Here is a 23,894-nt window from a genome sequence, read left to right on the forward strand (position 1 = left end):
AGCCCTTATAGCTCACACTCTGCTTCCCACACACTATGCTGCCCACTCCCGACGCTGCCCGCTGTATACTGCAGCCTACCTTTTATACTTCGCGCGCTTAAAAAACCCTTCCCAGACTCCTTAGCAGCCCACTTCCGGTTTTCACTTTAAACTTAAGAAAAATACTACTACAAAAGTAAAGGCCAAAAAAAACCACACTAACTGACTAATTAAATAAATAAAATAATTCAATCAATCTCTCACCAGCACTCCTGCCTCCAATCACTCCCTCTCTGTTCCTTTCCCAAATACATCATGACTTTTTTTTCCACCTTAAAACACAACTAAATTATATGATTTGGCACACCAAGCTGCGAATTAGTCAGGCCGCTAAGATATTTCAGTTAGCTTTTTAAAACTCCTTGATGGCAACTTGTGGGGTTAGGTTGGAAGTACAATGTAAAAACTCCACATAGAAAACAAATCCCATTCGTGCCAAGACAGAGCTAACTGGCAAAAAGAGTCACGTGAAAAATAGATGTGTTTCATTTTGCAAAATTCAACACTACCACAAAAAATGCTTTGGTTATATATTGAACTTCTTGATCCTTGCATGTCAGTTCAAAGGTTACATTCATTTGGCACTCCTGGCATGCCATTCAGATTTCAAGATTAGAATGTAGATCTTCAATATCATCCTGCTCATTTCTGGAATTAAGTTATTGATTGACACGAAAAACCGATAAATGTTTCATCAGAAGTCACAATTCAGTTACTCACAACGATATAGGACAGACGCCATTTGACCATCATGCCAATTCCCACTCTGTCACATTCTCCTATTCTTTCCCCAAAGCTCTGCAAATTTCTCCCTTTTAAAGTATATATCCAATTCTTTTAGTATGGAATCCGATTCCGCCACCTTTCCAGGCCTTGAGTTTCAGATCACAACTCTAGGTGCAAAACAAAATTCACACCAAGTTTTAAAGTTTATTTATTAGTGTCACAAGTAGGCTTACATTAACACTGCAATGAAGTTACTAAGGGAGAATTTAGCATGGCCAATGCACCTAACCAGCATGTCATTCAGACGGAGGGGAAATCGGAGCACCTGGAGGAAAGCCATGCAGACATGGGGAGAACGTGCAGACTCTGCACAGTGACCCAAGCCGGGAATCGAACCTGGGCCCCTGGCGCTGAGATGCATAGTGCTAACCCACTTCTCCTGGATATGGACCAAGGACAGGCAGTAGGGATTAGTTTAATTGGTCACGTTCGGCACAACATAGCAGGTCAAAGGGCCTGTTCCTGTGCTGTACTGTTCTGTGTGAACACCTCCAACACACCAGCAGAGTGGCTGTTAAGACACCTCTCAACTCTTGCCAATGCTCCTTTGCATACATCAAGATCAACTTCCCTGGATGATTGGCGATTCAATTTTCTGTCAAAAGACAGACTGCAATGGAACTAGCAAAGGGATTAGAGAATGAGGCTAATGAGAGCCTCAGGCTGGGAAAGGAACCCCGAGATCTCTAACTCACTGGCCGTACACTGTTCCTCCATCTACTTCACTTTCATCTTTTTAAACCAAGCAAACTGTGTTCAAAACTGCATTATGTTGCAAGGGATGCCATTGTATTATCTCCCAAAATGCTTAAGTGCTGCTAGGGAACTCGCTCTCTGGAGCCCCAGCACTGCTGGTGCCTTGGGCCGTCTCACTCGTTTCAATATTTAAAGATTGATGCTATCCAGCCTGCCCACTTGTGTAAATAAACAAGACATGGGATAAAAGAATAATTCACTGTTCAAAGATAGTAAAAATCCAAGAGATTGGAGTTAGTGGGAGAAAACATCAATCATCCTCAAATGCATAATGCAGAACATTTTAAAGCATAGACCATTTTTTTCTTAAGCGCCCAGTATGTGAAGAGGGAGATGTAGAACAAGATGGACCATGTGATTCTCTTAAATAAAGAGAGGTGACAAATTAAATCGCATGGACAGAAGCTTGATATTCCAACCTAATTCAGAAAACTAGCGGAAGAGGGTGATCAGCATTTTCTAATTTCACAGTGAAGTTTGGAATCGGAAATTTTCTCCAATATCAGATTAGTCACCAACTGCAAACATTAGACCTTCAAACTGTCCAGTGTGAGATGCAATTATTTACAGCCATGACTTAACACGATTTAATAATCCTACAAAATGTTGGTTCGAGATAAATGTTGCATAATAGAGTCTGAAACTACATTGTACAAAGATGTATTAGTGTATCTGTAACAGTTGAAAAGGAAAGATGGGTTTAACTGGTACTTGCATCCCTCGTTATTTTAGCTGGGTTTGGAAGAATTTTGTCTGCAGAAAAACACTAACAGCTTTGACGAGTCAAATGTTTCCACAATCGAAACATCTCTGCTATTGTTTGATGAATTGTGAATGAAGAACTTTTGGTTGATCTTATGATTAGCCCTAATAGCCTAGTTTCAAGACATGGATCAGAAACAAGTGCCTTGCCCTCCACGATTGTTCTGAAGTAATGGATGGACCCAAAATGGCTTGCAAACATTTCTATTAGCTTGTTTACCCAGGCCCCTCAAACAAGCCTCAGTCCACCCTTTGGCTAATTGCAGCCTCTTCAGCCCATGTGGCGATGTGGGACCTCCACCCCACCAGATCAAGTCCTGACATTCAGTCTCCATAATCACAGCCATCCCTGATCCATTTAGCCCATTTCCCTCCAGGGATTGTCCCAAGGGTTTGTGGCCGCAGCCTCCTGCCTGACCTGATTTTTAATTTAGCTGGCTGCCACACAGGAAACAGAGACAGAAGTTATTTTGCGCAGTTGGTTATGAATAATAATTTAATATTTGAATTGAAACCCATCGAGGCAAATTCAGCTATGTGGCTTATCAATACAGAAAGCAATTAATTTTGCAGTCATTTTCTGGAACGTAACGGTTATTAAAATATCAGAATAGCCAAATTTCATCATTCTCAATTTTAACATTAGAAAAAAAAGTTTTCTTGGCTAGTGTGAGGTTTTCATGAATTGCCACTGAACTTAACATAAGAATCAGAAATAGCAGCGAGTTATTCAGCCCCTCAAGCTTGCTTGGCTGTTTGATTGTGTCCTTATCAACACTCCTCATAGCTCACCACAACCCCAGACTCCCCAATCAAGTCAGTCCAACTCACCCTCTAGTATGTTCAATAACAGTCTCCACTGCTTTCTGGAGGAAGGATTAACAACCGTCAGAAAAAATTCTTCCACATCGCCATCTCAAGAGACCCCTTATTCTGAAACTGTGCCCCCAGTTCTGGATTTGCCACATGGGGAAACATCCTTACAGCAACCATCCTGTTAAGTCCCCTCAGGATCATATGCGCTTCAAGAGGAACTCTAATGAATGCAGGCCCAACCTGTGCAACCTACTTCGTCCCAGGAATCAAACTAGCGAAACTTCTCCAAACTGCCTCCAAGTATATCCCCACTTAAATAAAACACCCTGGGTGTGGTTTTAATAATGCCTTACAGTTGTAGCAGGACTTCCCTACTTTTAAACTCCCTTGCAATAAATGCCAACATGCCATTTGCCGTCCTAATTACTGGCTATCCTGCATGCTAACATTGTGACTCAAATACAGGAACATCCCTCTGTACTACAGCATCCATCAGTCTCTCGCTATTTAAACAATATCCTGCAGTTCTATTCTCAAAGTGGACAACCTCACTTTTTCCAAGTCAGGAAGCGTAGTGGAGGACATGCCCGTCTACATCAATCAACATTGAAGTGAAAACGGTCGAGAGCTTCAATTTTCTAGGTGCCCAGATCACCAACAACCTGTCTTGATCCCTTCACACTGATGCTATAATTAAGAAAGCCCACCAATGCCTCTACTTTCACAAGAGGTGAAGGAAATTCATCATGTCCACTACGAGACTCTCCAATTTTTACAGATGCACCATAGAAAGCATTCTTTCTGGTTGTATCACAGCTTGGTATGGCTCCTGCTCTGACCAAGCCAACAAGAAACTACAAAGGGTTGTGAATGTAGCCCAGTCCATCTCGCAAACCAGCCTCCCATCCATTGACTCAGTCTACATTTCCGGCTGCCTTGCCAAAGCAGCCAGCAAAATCAAGGATCCTACTCACCCCGAACATCCTCTCTTCCAGCTTCTTCCATCAGGAAAAAGATACAAAAGTCTGAGATTATGTACCAACCTACTCATGAACAGCTTTGTCCCTGCTGCCATCAGACTTTTGAATGGATTCACCATATATTAAACTGATATTTCTCTACATCCTTGCTATGACTGTAACACTATATTCTGGACTCTCTCCTTTCTCTTTCCTCTATGTACCCTATAAATGGTATGTTTTTCTGCATAGCGCAAAAGAAACAATACTTTTCACTGTATACTAATACATGTGATAATAAATCAAATCACAATTTGTATAAATGACATTGATGACTATGTGGGGAGTAGGATTACAAGTTTGCAGATGACACAAAGATTGGACGGGTGGGAAGATTATAGACGGAATGGTCAAATGGGCAGATTATGTGGCAGATGGAATTTAACCCTGAAAAGTGAGAGATGATACACTTTGGAAGGAGTAATTTGACAAGAAAGCACTCAATGTATGGAAGTGCTGTGGATCAAGGGCCTTGGTATGTTTGTCCACAGATCTCCGAAAGCGGAAGGGCATGTTAGTAGAGTGGTGAAAAGGCACATAGGTCACTTGCCCTCAATCAAGGCATAGATTACAAAAACAGGAAAGCCACGTTAGAGTTGTATAGAACTTTGGTGAAGCCACAGCTAGAATACGGTGTGCAGTCCTGGTCACCGCATTATAGGAAGGACGTGAATGCACTGGAGGCGGTGCAGAGGAGATTCACCAGGATGCTGCCTGGGATGGAGCATTTGAACTATGAAGAGGGGTTGCATAGGCGTGGGTTGTTTTCGTTGAAGCAGAGAAGACTGAGGGGCGACCTGATTGAGGTGTACAAGATTATGGGCGACATAGACAGAGTGGATAAAGAGCAGCTGTTCCCCTTAGTAGAAGGGTCATTCACGAGGGGACATAGGTTCAAGGTGAGGAAGAATCTTTTACTCAGAAGGTGGGGACAGTCTGGAATGCACTGCCTGGGAGGGTGGTGGAAACAGGTTGCCTCACATCCTTTAGAAATTATCTGGATGAACACTTGGTGCATCATAACATTCAGGGCTATGGGCCAAGTGCTGGCAGATGGGATTAGGCGGGAGTTCCGTTATTTCTAATGTGTCAGTGTCGATGAGTTGGAGGGCCTCTTCTGCATTATATGATTCTATAACATCTGCTAATTCTTTTACCCATTCACTTAACATATCTAAATCTCTTTGCAGAATTGTCACCAGAAAACCTTGACTAATCACTTTGCCACTTCATTCAAATCATTAATATAGATATTAAATAGTTGAGGCCCCATCCTGGTTGAACCCCACTAGAGACGGTTTGCCAATTTGAAAATGACCCATTTTACCAGAGTCTGTTTCCAATTAGCCAATCCTCCATCCATGTTAACTTATCACCTCCAGCACCATGAGCTTATATATATCCTTGAGTATAGATTTTATATGGTTTGTGACGCTAATGTACCTTTAAGAAATGTTTTTAAAAAAATCCCGTCCTCTGCAGTTGTGAGCTGGCCTTTTGGCTTCATTGTAGCACAGGCTGTATTCTTAAAATAAACTTTGTTTGATAAAAGCTCCCTAGTGGGTCAGTTGAATCATACCCGAAGTGAAGCATCTCATGCTCATCCTAGCCAAATTCAAAGTGCAAAACTTATGATCCAGGTAAACTTCATAAAACATTTTGGAGTTGCTGACCTGAATTACAACAGGTACTTTATCAAATTGTTTTTGGAAATCCACACACATGACATCTCCTGGTTCTCCTTTATTCACCCTGGTTGTTACGTCCTTGAGGAATTCTAATATATTAGCCAAACTTGATTTTCCTTTCATAAAACCATTCAACTCTGCTTATGAGTGCTATTAATTCTTTAATGGTGAATTTCATAATTTTTCCAATGACAAATGTTAGGCTAACTGGTCTATAGTTTCTTGCTTTCAACCCCTCCCTTTCTAGGAGATGATACACATTTCCAATCTGGAATCTGGGAAGACTACAATCAATGGTAGCTACTATTGCTACAGCCACTTCCTTTAAGATCCTAGGATACAGGTCACCGGGTCCGAGGAACTAAATGAATATTTTTCGTCAGTATTCACACTGGAGAGGGACAGTGGCGAGGGGAGTATTGAGATGCAGGCTGTTGGACTGGATGGGATTGAGGTTCATAAGGAGGTGGTGTTAGCAATTCTGGAAAGGGTAAAAATAGATAAGTCACCTGGGCCGCATGGGATTTATCCTAGGATTCTCTGGGAGGCTAGAGAGGAGATTGCAGAGCCGTTGGCTCTGATCTTTGGGTGGTCATCGTCTACTGGAACAGTGCCAGAAGACTGGAGGATAGCAAATGTTGTCCCCTTGTTCAAAAAGGGAAGTAGGGACAACCCTGGTAATTATAGACCAGTGAGTCTTACTTCTGTTGTGGGCAAAGTATTGGAAAGGATTATGAGAGATAGGATTTATAATCACCTGGAAAAGAATAATTTGATTAGGGATAGTCGGCACGATTTTGTGAAGGGTAGGTTGTGCCTCACAAACCTTATTGAGTTCTTTGAGAAGGTGACCAAAGAGGTGGATAAGGGTAAAGTGGTTGATGTGGTGTATATGGATTTCAGCAAAGTGTTTGATAAGGTTCCCCATGGTAAGCTTTTGCAGAAAATACGGACACATGGGATTGAGGGTGATTTAGTGGTTTGGATCTGGAATTGGCTAGCTGTAAGAAAACAAAGGGTGGTGGTTGATGGGAAATATTCATCCTGGAGTTCAGTTACTAGTGGTGTACCGCAAGGATCGGTTTTAGGGCCACTGCTGTTTGTCATTTTTATTAATGACCTGGATGAGGGCATAGAAGGATGGGTTAGTAAATTTGCAGATGACACTAAAGTCGGTGGAGTTGTAGACAGTGCGGAGGGAAGTGGCAGGTTACAGAGGGACATAGATAAGCTGCAGAGTTGGGCTGAGAGGTGGCAAATGGAGTTTAATGCGGAAAAGTGCGAAGTGATTCACTTTGGAAGGAGTAACAGGAATACAGAGTACTGGGCTAATAGTAAGATATTTGGTAGTGTGGATGAACAGAGGGATCTGGGTGTCCATGTGCATAGATTTCTGAAAGTTGGCACCCAGGTTGATAGGGTTGTTAAGGAGGCGTACAGTGTGTTAGCTTTTATTGGTAGAGGAATTGAGTTTCGGAGCCAGGAGGTCATGTTGCAACTGTACAAAACTCTGGTGCGGCCGCACTTGGAGTATTGCGTACAGTTCTGGTCGCCGCATTATAGGAAGGATGTGGAAGTGTTGGAAAGGGTGCAGAGGAGATTTACCAGGATGTTGCCTGGTATGGTGGGAAAATCGTATGAGGAAAGGCTGAGGGGCTTGAGGTTGTTTTCGTTAGAGAGAAGGTTAAGAGGTGACTTAATAGAGGCATACAAGATGATCAGATGATTAGATAGGGTGGATAGTGAGAGCCTTTTTCCTCGGATGGTGATGGCTAACACGAGGGGACATGGCTTTAAATTGAGGGGTGATAGATATAGGACAGATGTTAGAGGTAGGTTCTTTACTCAGAGTAGTAAGGGCATGGAATGCCCTGCCTGCAGCAGTAGTGGACTCATCAACATTAAGAGCATTCAAATGGTTATTGGATAAACATATGGACGATATTGGAATAGTGTAGGTTAGATGGGCTTTAGATTGGTTTCACTGGTCGGCACAACAGAGGGCCGAAGGGCCTGTACTGCACTGTAATGTTCTATGTTCTATTAGTTTTCAGTTCTCCCCCTGCCCCATTTTCTCCTGATCATCCACCATTGATCAGGATGCTCCTAGTTTCTTCCACTATAAAAACTGCTAGAAAAACCTTTTTCAACATCGCTGCTTTTTGTTTTAACCTTGCCAAAAAAAGGAAATGACAAGTTTGTTGCCACCAGCTTACCAGAGCCTGATCCAGAATTATCATAATCGTCGTCGTCAACTGGCCAATTTCCAGACTCAACGGGCTCAATCTCAGAAGTCTGTTCAAGGTAGAATTCTTCAGGCAATTTTGTCGCGGAGACTGACTGCCTCTATAAAACAAAATATATAGATTTTTAAAATACCAAACCCTTTCTGCTTGGATATTATTTGCAAAATAAGAATCATAAAATCACTACATTCGGCCCATCGAGTCTGCACCGACCACAATCTCACCCAGGCCCTATTTCTGTAACTCCGCATATTTACCCTGCTAGTGTCGGGGGATTAAGGGGGAATCTACCATGGCGAATCAACCGAACCCACACGTTTGGACAAACTAGTTTGTCATCATATGTCAAAAGTTTGCAACGAAACTAGCAATGGAGAAATATGTATTTGCTACATTCCTGCAGAATGTTACTGAAAAGAAGCAAACCTTCCAGATTTTCATGAGTTGTATTGAATGTGGCCTTTATTTAAAAAAAAGAATTACTTTATAAACCTATAATAATATTCATTATTGCATGTAAAGAATTTTTTTGACATGCAGCAAGAAATTAAGGGCTAAAAATTTGCTTCCTCTTGATTGGGCATGGGGAATGTGTTGCTCAACCTGCCTGCCCCAGTCCAGCACACAATCTTTATCCTATCTCTTCATCTGCAAAATTATAATAGTCAGCCCAAGCATGACCTTTGTTGAAGGATGGCTGAATGCTTCACAGGGGCCCCGAGCAAATGTTCCAGCTAACCTGCAACTCTTACAGGCAGCAGGTGCCTTTTTCAAAGGGACTGCCTGTAATACAGGTGGCTGCAGGAAGCTGAACAAATGGAGCACCAAGTGAGAAAAACGACTCAGATTCAAGGATGAGGTCCTGCGTGATGACGTTTGCCAGGAGTGGACTTCTTTCTGCCAGGGGGCCCTTGAACACCATCCAAAAGAGGAAGTAGATGGCTAGGGAGGTCAATTACTGGAGTCCAGACCCGAGGTCCTGGCAGCAGTGCTGCAAGAAGTCTAGTTGCCTCATGTAGGTGGCCAAGTCCATGATCTCCACATGACATCCCCTTACTCACCACACCAACTTAATTATTCAATGCAGTACACCCACAGTACTCCTCCAGCAACTGTTCCAAGCATTCAGACCCACTTGAGCCTCACACCTTCAATGATACAACCCACCTCTCGCACCTTCCACGCACCCCGACTATTCAGTGCGGCAGGCACATTACCCAAAGAGTGCAACTCAAATCACCAAGACAAAGCTACACACAACTGCAGAAAGCAGAGTAGATTTGATGGGGTAGACATGCATTTCCGGACCCTTAGAGAGGAGATGTTCTGTGCATCCAGGGGCTGGCTGCAACCAAGCCTGTTGCATCTCGCACAACCAAGAGCATCGAGGATGATATGTGCCCACGTTACAATCTTTAACTCCACCCTCACTTTCATCTTATGTGGCATGAAACACTCCACCTGCTGGTGGTACAAGCAGTCCAGGCAGTGCAATGAAACCATTACATTGAACCACTGGTGGACTGCTCCATGATGTAGCAGCATATTTCCCATTGTTGGTCCGTTACCCTCACAAGATCCGATGGGTGTCTTGGGTGGTGTTGAGCTTCTCAAGTGCTGTTGGAGCTGCACACTCATCCAGGCTGGTGACCTCTGCCTTGTAGATGATAACCAGGCTTTGGCCAGAATACCTAACTTTTATCTTGCTCTTGTGACCAGAGTCTTTTTGTGACTAGTGCAGTAAAATTTCTGGTCAATGGTGACGACCTCTAGGTTAGTGGTGGTGGGGAATTCAGCAATGGTAATGCAGTCAAATGTCAACAGTAGGTTGTTTGAAAGTTGTCCAGCTCTTGATCCATGCAGGCATGGATTGGCTCAGTTTCAGGGGAGTTGGAAATGGTATGGAATGTTGTGCTTTTCATCAAAGAACAAAGAACAGTACAGCACAGGAAACAGGCCCTTCGGCCCTCCAAGCCTGTGCCGCTCCTTGGTCCAACTAGACCAATCGTTTGTATCCCCCCATTCCCAGGCTGCTCATGTGACTATCCAGGTAAGTCTTAAACGATGTCAGCGTGCCTGCCTGCACCACCCTACTTGGCAGCGCATTCCAGGCCCCCACCACCCTCTGTGTAAAAAACGTCCCTCTGATGTCTGAGTTATACTTCGCCCCTCTCAGCTTGAGCCCGTGACCCCTCGTGATCGTCACCTCCGACCTGGGAAAAAGCTTCCCACTGTTCACCCTATCTATACCCTTCATAATCTTGTACACCTCTATTAGATCTCCCCTCATTCTCCGTCTTTCCAAGGAGAACAACCCCAGTCTACCCAATCTCTCCTCATAGCCAAGACCCTCCATACCAGGCAACATCCTGGTAAACCTTCTCTGCACTCTCTCTAATGCCTCCACGTCCTTCTGGTAGTGCGGCGAACATTGCCACTTCTGGCATTACGTTGGCAGAAATTTCAACCTAGAGGAACTCCTTGTGAGATGAACTGGGGCCAAGACAATTTATTTATTGTCTACTTGCCAAATATGAATCTTTCCCATGGTGCTATTTGAAGAGGTGACCAACATTTATCCTTCAACCAATACCATGAAAAACAGGTTATCTAGTCATTGTCTCCATTACCTTTTGTAGAGTCTTGCTGAATGCAAATTTCCCTGCACTACAACTGTGATTACACTTCAAGAAGCACTTCAGTGGTGGTGAAGAGGTTCGAAATAGATTGAGGTTGTGAAGTGTTCTACATATGCAAGGCTGGTTTATGGAATCAGTAATTTGAATGAGCTGGAGGTACAAATAAGCAGCGTTTGATGGAGTTTCAGTGAAGCAGTACACTTAAGGCGCAGGAACACTTGGAGAAAAAAAAAGTCACAAAACATCAATTTTCTAAGATGTACCGCTCAAAGCCAAGTACAGTTATTTCACTAAATAACCAGTAATTGTAGTCTGCTGCTTGCTGACAGCACATTTATCTTGAACGTTTTGACTCTATTTGGTGTAGAAAAAGTTCCATCAGGGCCCACGGTCGAATTGTCAGCAATCGCACACAATTCAATGCCGTGGCTATGGTGGGAACAGGTTCTTCGACCAGCATTTGCTTGCTGGTTGCACTCAATTGGCCCTCATCCTCTCTCTCATCGTCCTTCTGCACAGCATAAACATTTTCCATGTTGGTAATTAATCTGGACGTCAGAACTTATCGGCATCAATAATGGATGCAAAACCCTGAACTGCCAGTAGTCACAACTGACTGCTCGCGTAGTCAGAGACTTGTGCTTCGCACTTGGCGTCAGTATCCACGGGGGACACGCGACGCAATCAAAGGCATCTGCTGTTCCTGCTGGTTGGATGATGATTTTACAGCGCTAAAAGTAGTCACGCAGAATAGCTTTTGTCTGCAAAATATTGCTCAGGACGAGAAGCTTGATAAACAAGTAAATTATAATATCACAGACAGAATGCTTATGTTCTCTTACTGAAGCATGATCAGTATGGTTTGTGATGAAAGAGGTGTGATCTTTTTTTAAAAAAAACATTTATGGGAAGTGGGCACCGCTGGCATTTATTGCCTATCCCCAGTTACCCTCGAGAAGGTGGTGGTGAGCTGCCTTCTTGAACTGCTACTGTCAATTGGGTGTAGGTACACCCACCATGCTGTTAGGGAGGGCATTTCAGGATTTTGACCCAGCGACACTGAAAGAACAGCGATTTATTTCCAAATCAGGATGGTGAGTGACTTTGGAGGGGAACCTCCAGGTGGTGTTCCCAGATGTCTGCTGCTCTTGCCCTTCTAGAGGGTGAAAGTTCAGTTGAAAAGGAAGGGAAAATAATAAAGCTTTACTGTTACCTAATGAAAATGATCCAGTGACACAGACAGAAAAATAAAACAGGAGTGTTCAGTGTGTGTCAAAGAGAAGACAGGGATTTTGTAAGATTGCCGAAAAGAAAAACTGCAAGGCTAGTGGGACAGTAGTTTAAGTTTACTTATTAGTATCACCAGTAGGCTTACATTAACACTGCAATGAAGTTACTGTGAAAATCCCCTAGTCGCCACTCTCCAGCACTTGTTCAGGTACACGGAGGGAGAATTTAGCATTAACAATTGTCAGTTTTAAGACTCTGTAAAGTGATCAATTTAGCAGAGGTGCGACTGGGAGACTGAGCTTAGGGAACCACAGTTTGCTCTGCAAGTGAGGAAACAGCGATTTTGGCGTGCATTTTCTGTTCAATGTGCTGAGAGAGGAGTTGGTTGAAAAGCATCGAGTGAATGTTCAGGAGTTTGCTGGAATGAAGCGGTTCGTGCTAGACCCAAGTGAGAAGCCAATGTGTGGGGTGTCAAGCTAGTGGTAAGACCATTGGTTTGTGTGGCTGCAAAAATACTGCTGGGGGAAAAAGGAAGACTGTGAATCTGATGTAGCTTTTGGCTTTGAATAGAGATCTTTTCAACTGTGTAATAGCGGTGTAATATCGTCCTACTCTGCAGGTTTCATGAAATTGAGCTGGGGTGCATTCAGTGGTTGACAACGACGGGATGATCTCGCCACCAGCCAATAGTGGACCACCTTTGCTGAGAAACACACTGCGGGTTGTTGGAAAATCCTGTCCGCAGTGTCTAGTTTTTTGGGGTGAACATGTGAATAAATAATCCTCCATTTAAATTAACAAAAGCCTTCTGCAATCATTTAAATTGGTGAGGTGTTGCTAAGAAGCAATCACACCATCCTTTCCAAAGCAACACTGGTTACTGACAGTAAGGGTAAGTGTACAAGGGTTTCAGTTCTCCCTCGGTCTTGAGCGTAACCCTGGTTTGTTTTCCCGTGCTTCAGTCTGTGGATTAAGTTCGAATTCCACTTTTTTCCCTTCTTGGCCAGTGGCTGGGTTTACTTTATAACTGATCAATAGTCAAACTGGTGCAAGGTGACTTCCTGGGAGATAGTAAATAGCCTCACAACACCAGGTTAAAGTCCCAACAGGTTTATTTGGTAGTACGAGCTTTCGGAGCGTTGCCCCTTCATCAGGTGAGTGAAGAGCTTGGTTCACAAACAGGGCATGTATAGACACAAACTCAATTACAAGATAATGGTTGGCATGTGAGTCTTAACAGGTAATCAAGTCTTTACAGGTGCAGACAATGTACTTGGAGAGAAGGTTAAACACAGGTTAAAGAGGTGTAAATTGTCTCCAGACAGGACAGTTAGTGAGATTTTGCAAGCCCAGGCAAGTCGTGGGGGTTACAGATAGTGTGACATGAACCCAAGATCCCGGTTGAGGCCGTCCTCACGTGTGCGGAACTTGGCTATCAGTTTCTGCTCAACGATTCTGCATTGTGCGTCATGAAGGCCGCCTTGGAGAACGCTTACCCGAAGATGAGAGGCTGAATGCCCTTGACTGCTGAAGTCTTCCCCGATGGGAAGGTAACACTCCTGCCTGGTGATTGTCGAGTGGTGTCCATTCATTCGTTATCGTAGCGTCTGCATGGTCTCGCCAATGTACCATGCATGCCTCAGGACATCCTTTCCTGCACTACCGCAAGCCCACAGATAACCTCACGATACTCCACTTCGCCAGCTTCCACCTTAAACACATTAAAGAAGCCACCCCCTACAGACAAACCCTCCATATACACAGGATCTGCTCAGATAAGGAGGATCGCAACAGACAAAGTCGCCCTCATAACAGGATATGGCGCTCAACTCAGATCGACAGGTCTGACTCGCCACAGTGAAAAACTGTACAGACCTCCTCAGAAGACAAACACAGGACACGGCGGACAGAGTACCCTTTGTCGTCCAGTACGTCCCTGGAGTGGAGAGGCTACGGCATCTTCTCCGGAGCCTTCAACCCGTCATCGAAGAAGACAAACATCTCGCCAAGGTCACACCCACACCTCCACTACTTGCCTTCAAACAACCGTGCAACCTCAAACAGACCATTGTACGCAGCAAACTACCCAGCCTTCAGGACAACAGTGACCACGATAACACACAACCCTGCCGCAGTAACCTCTGCAAGACGTGCCGGATCATCGACACAGATGCCATCATCTCACGCGAGAACACCATCCACCAGATACACAGTACGTACTCTTATGACTGAGCCAACATTGTCTACTTGATACGTTGCAGGAAAGGATGTCCCGAGGCATTGTACATTGGGGAAACCATGCAGACGCTATGACAGTGAATGGACACCGCTCGACAATCACCAGGGAGGAGTGTTCCTTTCCTGTCGGGGAACACTTCAGCAGTCAAGATCATTCAGCCTCTGATCTTCGGGTAAGAGTTCTCCAAGGCGGCCTTCACGACACATGACAACGCAGAATCGCTGAGCAGAAACTGATAGCCAAGTTCTGCACACATGAGGACAATCTCAACCGGGAATGTAACAGTATATGCCCCGTTTGTGAACCAAACTCTTTTTTTTATATACTTTTCCAATTCAATCAAATCAAATCCAATTCAGAGTCTCAACAAGTTGAGACATTTCAGATCCAGGCTGACAAGACAGGGCGAGCGACCAAACCACCCTGTCCTGGGCCTGATCTACATGAGCCAAGCTGATTGGAGAAGGGGGAGGTTCCTCCTCCAAGACTTGAGCTCATTTGCATCTTAGCCAAAAGACCGAGATGCCGCTTTTAAAAATTGCTTCATATGAAACATATGAAGCTTCAGTGTAACCTAATGACCTCAACCAAGTGCGGCCGACCATGGGCTGCCGACCATACTACACTTGATCTTAGCCAAAAGGCCGAGAAGCAAACTCTTCATTCACCTGATGAAGGGGCAACGCTCCAAAAGCTTGTGCTACCAAATAAACCTGTTGAACTTTAACCTGATGTTGAGACACTTCTTACTGTGCCTACCCCAACGCTGGCAACTCCACATCAGTCCTGGGAGATAATATTGTACTTCCCCGTTCAAGAATCAAGATTGCTGACTTGACTCCTGAGGATGACAGGTACAACAGCATAGCTGTCAGAATCACAGCAAACAACAATTTGATTTGGCCCATCATGCCAGTGCTGATTCTGCCAAAGAACCATCCAATTTGTCCCATTCTTTTGCCCTTTCCACAAGTCTTGCCTCTTTAAATATTTATCTAATTTCCTTTTGAAATTTATATTGAATCTGTTTCAATGATAGTCAATGCATTCCAGATCTTCATAAGTTAGCTGCATAATGTGCCTTTTTCCCCAGGCCCCTCTTGCCAATTACCTCAAATTTATATCCTCTCTTGCAAGCAATCATACTGCTACAGAAAACAATCTTCCCTTAGTTACTCTATCAAAACCATTTGATAACAACTCCAAGATAAAGGCAAAATACTGTGGATGAAGGAATCGGAAACAAAAACAGAAAATGCTGGGGAAACTCAGCAGGCCTGACAGCATCTGAGGAGAGAGAACAGAGCCAACATCGAATGTGGATGACCCTTCATCAGAGCCGATAACAATTCTATCCAATCTCCCCCAAACCTTCTCTATTCTGAGGAAAACTTCAGTTCCCCCAGAAAAACTGGGGGAGCTGAAGTCCCTCATTCCTAATACCATCACCTTTTGCACTCTAAAGTGTTAATTCCTTCCCAATGCGTGATGCCCACAATATTCCAGCTGGGCCCTGACCCCAGTGTCTTATAGAAGTTTAGCATAACTTCTGTGGAGGAATTTCTGCTTGCTAATCTCTGGAACACCTCCAGAGAGGGGAGGAGGCTGAGACATATAATACATTCACAGCTGAGTAAAACAGATTATTGATCTACAAGGGAGTCGAGGGTTATGGGAGGCTAACAGGAAAATGGATTTAAAGCCACAATCAGATCAACCATTGATAGCAAGTAGTCTAAAGGGTTCAAATGGTCTAATTCTGCTCCTATTTCTTGTCATGTCCCTTGCTTTTGGGCTCTATGCTGCCACTTAAAGCGTGCGGAATCCTAGGCTTTACAAAGCCTTCTCAATTTGTTTTGCTGCCTTCAAAGATCTGCATGTATACATCCCATTAGGCCCTTAAGAAAAACTATAAGTTCTGGTACAAACATTTTACAGATTGACAGAGACAGCGATACTTCCAGCTTCATAGACTAAACTGAAGTTTACTGTTCTCTCATAAAAAAGGTCCCACAATTGTTTGCTATATACCTAACTGGAATATACCTATGGACCAATAAATCCATAAAAATGACAAATATGATATTTTCCCTAAATATTTTCCTAAAATTAAAGTTTTATCCAAAATATACAAGTGTGTTGTAAGGATGTAAATATGGGAGAGAAGCAAAATTTACTTCGTTATAGTCTTGCCAACTTGTCCTTCATGGAGCTAGGTGGTGTTCCCATACATCGATGACACCGGTTTGCGATTGGCTCCACTGCAAATACCAGAAATTGACATTTGCTTCTTGATGCTGATCAAGGACATAAACAAGCCAACTAAAGTTTGGTACTGGTCAGTACCAAACTTATGAACCGTTCGTCATAAAATGAATGCAGCACTTTCTGTATCTGCAGCAATTGCCTAGGAAACTTGTGGTTTAGAAACAGCAATTCTGCTTTACCTTGGATAAAGATTTCAAAGGAGCTACTAAAAAAAAATGTTCCATCCTGTTTCGACAAATCCAGATCAACGATTAAAGCTGCCTGGACTACCCCCTTAGAATTCAAATCAATAACTCGACAGCTAATAGGGTTTTCACTGCCTCAGTGCCCTGCTCTTCTGGCATTTATTGCCTTTGCTCCACGTGGTCACATTTCATGTCAAAATCCCTGGAAACCGCTGAAGTTTGCCCATGTAGATGTTTTTAAATACAAATTGTGTTCTTCAGCCTCATCAAAAACAGCTGCAATCTGACATTGGGTCACGTAAATGGTGCCACATTCAGAGGTCTATTAGAGTTGGTTGTATAATCATTCTCCCAAATAACCCCTCTTATCTTAGAACTCTTTCATTGGCACCTTTCAATCTCAATGTTTAATAAAGCTGTATTTATTGTTGCAATCCAATATAAGCAGCGTTCACCATCCGCTAAAAACACAAATTTTTCAACAGATATACTTTGGCGATTTTTTTTTGACACTTGCCCATTTTTGCCCCAACCTGAAAGCTGCTGAGAAAAGATCTAACTGGGATTACTGGGTGGCACAGTGGCTATTACTGCTGCCTTACAACACCAGGGACCCGAGTTTGATTCCTGGCTTGGGTCAGTGTGTGGAGTTTGTGCATTCTCCCCATGTCTGCGAAGGGTTTCCTCTGGGCGCTCCAGTTTTCTTCTACAGTCCAAAGATGTGCAGGTTAGGTGGGATCGGGGTTTGAACCCGGGTCCCCAGAACATTCATCGAATTTCTGGATTAATAGTCCTGCAATAATGCTGCTAGGTCATCACCTCCAATATAAACTGGAAAAGAGTTTAGACTTCACAATACTGCCCTCAAGCTCTAAGGAGTATTTCTGTCTCTACTGAGAAGGAGCCCTGTTGCCTTGGTGGCTGAGCAGCTGCTGAAGCAGTTATTTCTCCTCCTACCAGGATTCATTTCTTCGCGTCACCGAATTGTCCAGGCAAAGGTAGCTCATGCTAAATTGCTCCTTAGTGTCAGGGGGACTATACCATAGAAACCCTACAGTACAGAAAGAGGCCATTCGGCCCATCGAGTCTGCATCAGGCCCTACCCCCATATCCCTACATATTTTACTCGCTAATCCCTCTAATCTACGCACCCCAGGACACTAAGGGGCAGTTTTAGCATGGCCAATCAACCTAACCCGCACATCTTTGGACTGTGGGAGGAAACCGGAGCACCCGGAGGAAACCCACGCAGACACGAGGAGAACGTGCAAACTCCACATAGACAGTGACCCGAGCCAGGAATCGAACCCCGGTTCCTGGAGCTGTGAAGCAGCAATGCTAACCACTGTGCTACCGTGCCGCCCTAGCTAGGGTAAATGCATTGGGGTTGGGGGGGATAGGGCCTGGGTGGGATTGTAGTCGATGCAGACTTGATAGGCTGAATGGCCTCCTCCTGCATTGTAGGATTCTACAATTCTACGTACAAGATCTCGTTTCCTTCTCAACACTAGGCAATATTCAAGGACAACTCTCAAGCCTCCCAAACTTGTAGTGCAATCAGGCATTTTTGCTTATCTTCTATGAAGCATCTTGGGATGTAGTTTGTGAAAAGCAGCGAAGGACCTGAGCTATCTTTGCCTGGACAATTCAGAGACGCTAAGAAATGAATCCTGGTGGGAGGAGAAATAACTGCTTCAGCAGTTGCTCAGCCACCAAGGCAACAGGGCTCCTTTTCAGTGGAGACAGAAATACTCCTTAGAACTTGGAGGGCAGTATTGTGAAGTCTATACTCTATTTTTCCAGTTTATACTGGAGGTGATGGCCTAGTGATATTATTGCAGGACTATTTTAATCCAGAAATTCGGCTAATGTTCTGGGGACCCAGGTTCAAACCCTGATAAGGCAGATGGTGGAATTTGAATTCAATTAAAAAAAAGCATCTGGAATTAAGAATCTGCTGATGGCCATTAAACCATTGGTTCACTAATGCCCTTTAGGGGAGGAAATCTGCTGTGCTTACCTGGTCTGGCCTATGTGCGACTCCACAGCCACAGCAATGTGGTTGGCTCTCAACTGCCCTCTGAAATGGCCTAGCAAACCATCAGTTTCAAGGGCAACTAGGGATGGGCAATAAATGTTGGCCAGCCAGTGATGCCCATGTCCCATGAATGAATCAAATACAAAATGGCCAAATTCACATCATTTACTTCTGCCTCAAGTCTAAAAAGTGATGCACTTTGTAGGCCAGCCTGACAACATTGAAAAATCTATCACTGTAGGGTAAAATATTCCTCAACGCTCAGGTAAAACATGACAGCAAGGAAGCCTGATAATTCCTCGCGGGCCAAAACCCAAGCAACTAATTATGATGGCAACCTAATTAGATTCCACTCAAGAGAGAGTTCATCACGGAAATTTCAACGGGTTCATTCTTACCTGCTGATAAATTGAAAATGCAGTAGATGAGAGGAGATGGTTTTAATCCTCGAGACACTAGCTCCAATCATGTCAACAAGGAGAAATTGGATGAACGGGGAATTAAAAACACCACCTGATATTTTAAGACTCCTCCAGTCTCTGATCTCGCCTAAATTTAAGTTTGTTCTTTTTGCCTTTGGAGGATAACAGCATTTCCCCCCCCTCCCACCTGACGGGGAGGGCAGTCCCACAGCTTACAGTCACATTGAATCAAGATGGGGGGAGTTAAAGACCCCAGTGCAGGAATTGAAACCATTACGCCTGAAGCTCTAATCAAATAAATGGCAGATGTGACACCACCCTTTTGCGAAAATGAAATGTCGAGCAGAAGATTAAAACATGTGCTGCTGGAGAGATGACGTTCAAAAATTAAATTCAGTTTTCAGGACATGGCATGATGTCGAGATGAATGGACAGAAGCAAGATGCTACTAACAGCCGTAAGAAGAAGAATTTCAAACCTGGAACTACCGATAAGGTTTCAGCACATTGTTGAATTGGGCGGCTCATTTGTCCTCTTATACAACTCTTTCAAGGACCCAAGTACATGGTCACATTAGCCTTCATTGGTATTATAAGCAAGTAATAAGCCAAACGTACAAACAGAATGCCCTGCTTCAAAACATACTGTAATAGAAATCTAACCACTGCCTTCAACTTTCACAGTTTTATCACCAGCACAATTAAAGTCAGCCATGCAGTATGAAGCAAAGAGAAGAAATTGGCTCAGCTGCAGCAGTGCCTCTTTGTGCTTTGTATTTCCTTACAGGGATGGAAGGGAAATCTTGAATGTTTAACTTCAAATTTGAACACTTTACAGATAATTCTTGCAAAAAAAACTTCTGGTTTTAACCGAACAGTGGAAAGAGACTCATTGAGGTGTTTAAAAAGAATCATTAATAAGCAAAATCATCATCAAGAACACAAGCTCTCCTTGCAGTACACAACTGCATTTTTTTCAAAAAAAAGCTGACATTAAAATTAACATTAGAGCTGGAGTGGCAATGAGGATTTGTAAGGATTGGAGGCAATGCTCCCTCCATTTTTTTTTCCATTCCTTGTGCGGAATGAGTTATGTGCAACCAACATGTGCCACAAAGTTGCCATCAATATGAAAGAAATATTAAAACGAGATAATTGACAAGTTGTTTATTTAAATTGAAGTCAAAACTATTCAGAAATCTTATCTATTCATGCATTTGTCATGCTTGGAAATTTTTCCAGCCATTCGCTAGTCGCAGAATCTCTGGTCCTGTTGGCAGCACAGCCCCGCCGCAGGTCACCCAGCAGCATGGGGTGGCTACAATGGGAATTCCCATTGACAGCAGCGGACCAGAAGATGCCGCCACCAGTGAACGGTCTATATCCCCCTTGACCATTAATCACCATCACTGTATGATGATCCCGAGGCAGTAGTTGGCAAACTAGATGTCAGAACAGATACTGGTCCCTGAGCTCAGGAATACCCATTTTGCTGTTTAATATTTTTGTTTAGGAATGGCTGAAGGAACCCTCAGACGCGCTTGAACCAAGGCCTAGTCTCCTGATTATTGGGAAGTTTAAACTCACTAACGAGATGCAGTTGAGCTTATTAGCAGCAAGTACAGGAGAGAAACAGCCTGTCTTCCAGAATCTAAAGAATTTTTGGAAGATTATACCAATGCCTTTACCATCCCTGCAGCCCCTTTCTTCCCATGTCTGCTCGAGTTTCCTCGGAGTGTTCTAGTTTCTCCACACCTCTTCCATCCCAAGATGTGTAGGTTAGGTTGATTAATGTGCAAATACATGGGGGTTATGGGGATAGGGCCTGGGTAAGATGCTCTGGAGAGTCAGTGCAGACTCAATGGGTTGAATGGCCTCCTTCTGCACTGTAGGGATTCTATGGCCGAATGACTTACTTTGCTCCTAATATACACTTGGTGCAGTTCCTTGCCACTAATTGTTTAGATTAATATACATGCCTACTCTGGTTTGCTATTTTGTCAGTTTACATCCTATAAATATTTTAAGGCATTTAGTTTAATAAAATGCTCCCTTTGAGACTGTTTAGAACACAGGAAAGCCTTGAGAAATGGAATGAAGCTGCCAATAAGCGCACAAATTCTGCATTGTTTAATACATGCTCTGATTCAGCAAATGGTGATTAACTCTGCATTTGTACTGAGGTGTACAAAGCACAAAAGATCAGATTCCAAATGACAACACAGTTCAGAAGAGAATCAAAGGAGGATTAAACAGTATTTAAAGCCTTGGTACTTGTATTCAACATAGACTTTGTGGATCAACACACAGGCAAGGCTACGGAGTGTACAGGATTCAGGCGCAAGAACAATATTTATGCAATCTTCTAAAAAAAAGTGGCACGATGGACACTATATCTAGCTAGATTTCTCTATTTATAAAAGCCAAATGTTTGCATTAGGCAACTCTTTTTTTTAATAACCTTAATGTATTTTACTTTGCTCAAAAATTGAACTTTCCATCAAATTGCCTCGTTATTGTTGAACCAAGTATTGGGTGTTGGAGAATCAACAAATAACTGCTGCAACCTTTGGCAGCTGGTGGTCATTAAGGTATGTCATTTCCTGGAGAGAGGTCTTTAAACAGCCCAGTTCTAAGTTTATCATAATAAATAAAGGTCTGTGCAAAGGTTGGGGCCAAACTAGGCGACTTCCTTTGATCCTTTTCTATGGTTTTTGTGTAATCCAACATCAGTTTAGCACTCAAGTAAAATCTCCAAGTTTCTGTCCAGAACACAAGAGTTGCAACAGTTACAAACAAGCATTTTGCAGCAACCCAAATGGCCCTCACACCAGTGATGTGGAGATGCCAGCGTTGGACTGGCATACCCCAGTCCTCACCAGTGCCAGACCATCACAACCCTTGTACTGAGACTTTTCGTCTCAGTAAGCAACAGTTCAGTTAAATCAGCTATTAACCCTTCAGTTGACATGAAACATTTGCCATGCATGATGCTAGCAAAGCAAAACCTTCAAGCCATTCTCAGCCCCCACCCACAATGGTCAGATCTGAGACACATTCGGCAGTAGTGGCTCAGTGGTAACACTCTCACCCCAAAAGATGCTGAGAGTTTACGTGTTCAAGCCCTCGCTAGAGACTTGGAGTCAACAATCTGCACTGCAGGGGGTGGCAACTTTCAATTAAGATGTTAAATCTACACTACTTTTTTGGGATGTACGTAAAAGGGAGTGCTCAAAGTTTCCTGGCCAATACTTCTCCATCAACCAGTACCAAAAAAAATATATATATGGTTATGTACCTCAATACTGTTTGTAGGACCAGGACCTAGCATACAAATTTACTGCTGCATTCATTTACGTTTCAAAAATAAAAATAAATGCAAATTCTTCCTGCTCCCTCAGTACTGCACTGACTGTTAGCATAGACTTTTGTGCTCAAACCCTGGAGTGGGACTTGGGCGAGAGCACGATCAGCCTGGCGACCACAACTGACATTGAGACAAGATGAAGTCCAAGACCCGAAAAGCACAAATTGTAACAACTCCAGAGATTGGCATACTGATGGAGAGAACCCAACTGAACAGGGATATTCTTGGTTTGCATAGAAAATGCAAATCTATACTCAGATTGGCAGAGTCTGGGGCAAAGACGTTAGGTCTCTTTCTCTCAAATTATATATCTCATACAGAAAAAAACCACATGGAATTTTAAAATACTTTTATTCTGTTTATCATAATCCTAGTTTTCACTGCTTAATTTTTTAAGATCATAAAAGTGACTTTAAATACCCAAAGAAATGGAACTGCATTGTTAATGCTAATATCATTCCCTCTCCCCTATGATGTAAACCAGTTGTTCCCGTTATAAATCAATTTAAAAGATAGAAGTTCATTCTTTGCCCTTTACCAGAAACCACACGTTACATTTCATCCATTCAGAAGTCTGCACTGCATTCAACATTTCACACAGCAGCTTTACACTGCAATGGAAGAATTTTAGATGTACATATATCTAAACATCATTTTGCTTACAGTAACCGAGTGCAGCTGTTCTAAGAAAGTAAACTTCCAAAATACCGGATGTTAAAAAATTCAATGGCCTCCTGCTTCCCTTCCCCCCCAGTTAGATACATTAGCCGCTGTGTAACTAAGAAGTGGTCTAGATTTGATTTTAGCAGCCCATTCTGGTAGAAAAACCAAGCTGACCCAGTATTGTGTTCATTACCAGTTTTCTAAAGGAATGGAAGGAATGTGTTTTGTTCTCTCTCTCTCCCTGACTCGTGCACACAGAAGTGTGTCTGTAGGCTTGTGTTTACAGATAATGCACAATGACGAACCAACTATTGGCAAGTGAAACTGAGGAAAACAACAAACGTCCCAAAGATCCAAAATCACCTGGTCCGGCTCCATAGGTGATAAATTCAGAAATGTCCATATTTTGCACCTCACTCGCACAGTCCGAGCTCAAATGAAGAAGTTCCAGGAGACCTGGATGTTGGCCTCTGCATTCGATGACAGTGAAGCAGGAACCTGCACAGGTTAATGCTCCAATTTCCAGATAAGAGATCAGGTTGGATTGCTGAAGAACAGCAATTCGGGGTTTGGTGGGGAATCAGGTCGGAAGGTGACAGGCCTCAGCAGAGCTGCCCAGAGATAGAGTAGGAAGATTGCAGGCCTGTAGAAGACTCAGGGGAGGGGGTCAGCAGGAAACAGGAGGCTGGAAATCACAAGACCAGGAACGGCAGGATCCAGGGAAATATTTAC

The 23,894-nt window shown here is 43.3% G+C and overlaps 1 protein-coding gene across 1 annotated transcript in view; it reads right to left on the minus strand.

The window, feature by feature from the left end:
• Positions 1–23,894, minus strand: part of sdc2 (syndecan 2) — a 106,448-nt gene that overhangs the window by 8,680 nt on the left and 73,874 nt on the right. The window contains exon 3 of the mRNA XM_078215965.1: positions 8,083–8,212. Within this exon, the coding sequence (XP_078072091.1) occupies positions 8,083–8,212 (130 nt within the window). The remainder of the gene's footprint in view (positions 1–8,082; positions 8,213–23,894) is intronic.

The sequence above is a fragment of the Mustelus asterias genome, chromosome 7 (genome assembly GCF_964213995.1).
Source record: "Mustelus asterias chromosome 7, sMusAst1.hap1.1, whole genome shotgun sequence".
In the NCBI taxonomy this organism is placed as follows: domain Eukaryota; kingdom Metazoa; phylum Chordata; class Chondrichthyes; order Carcharhiniformes; family Triakidae; genus Mustelus; species Mustelus asterias.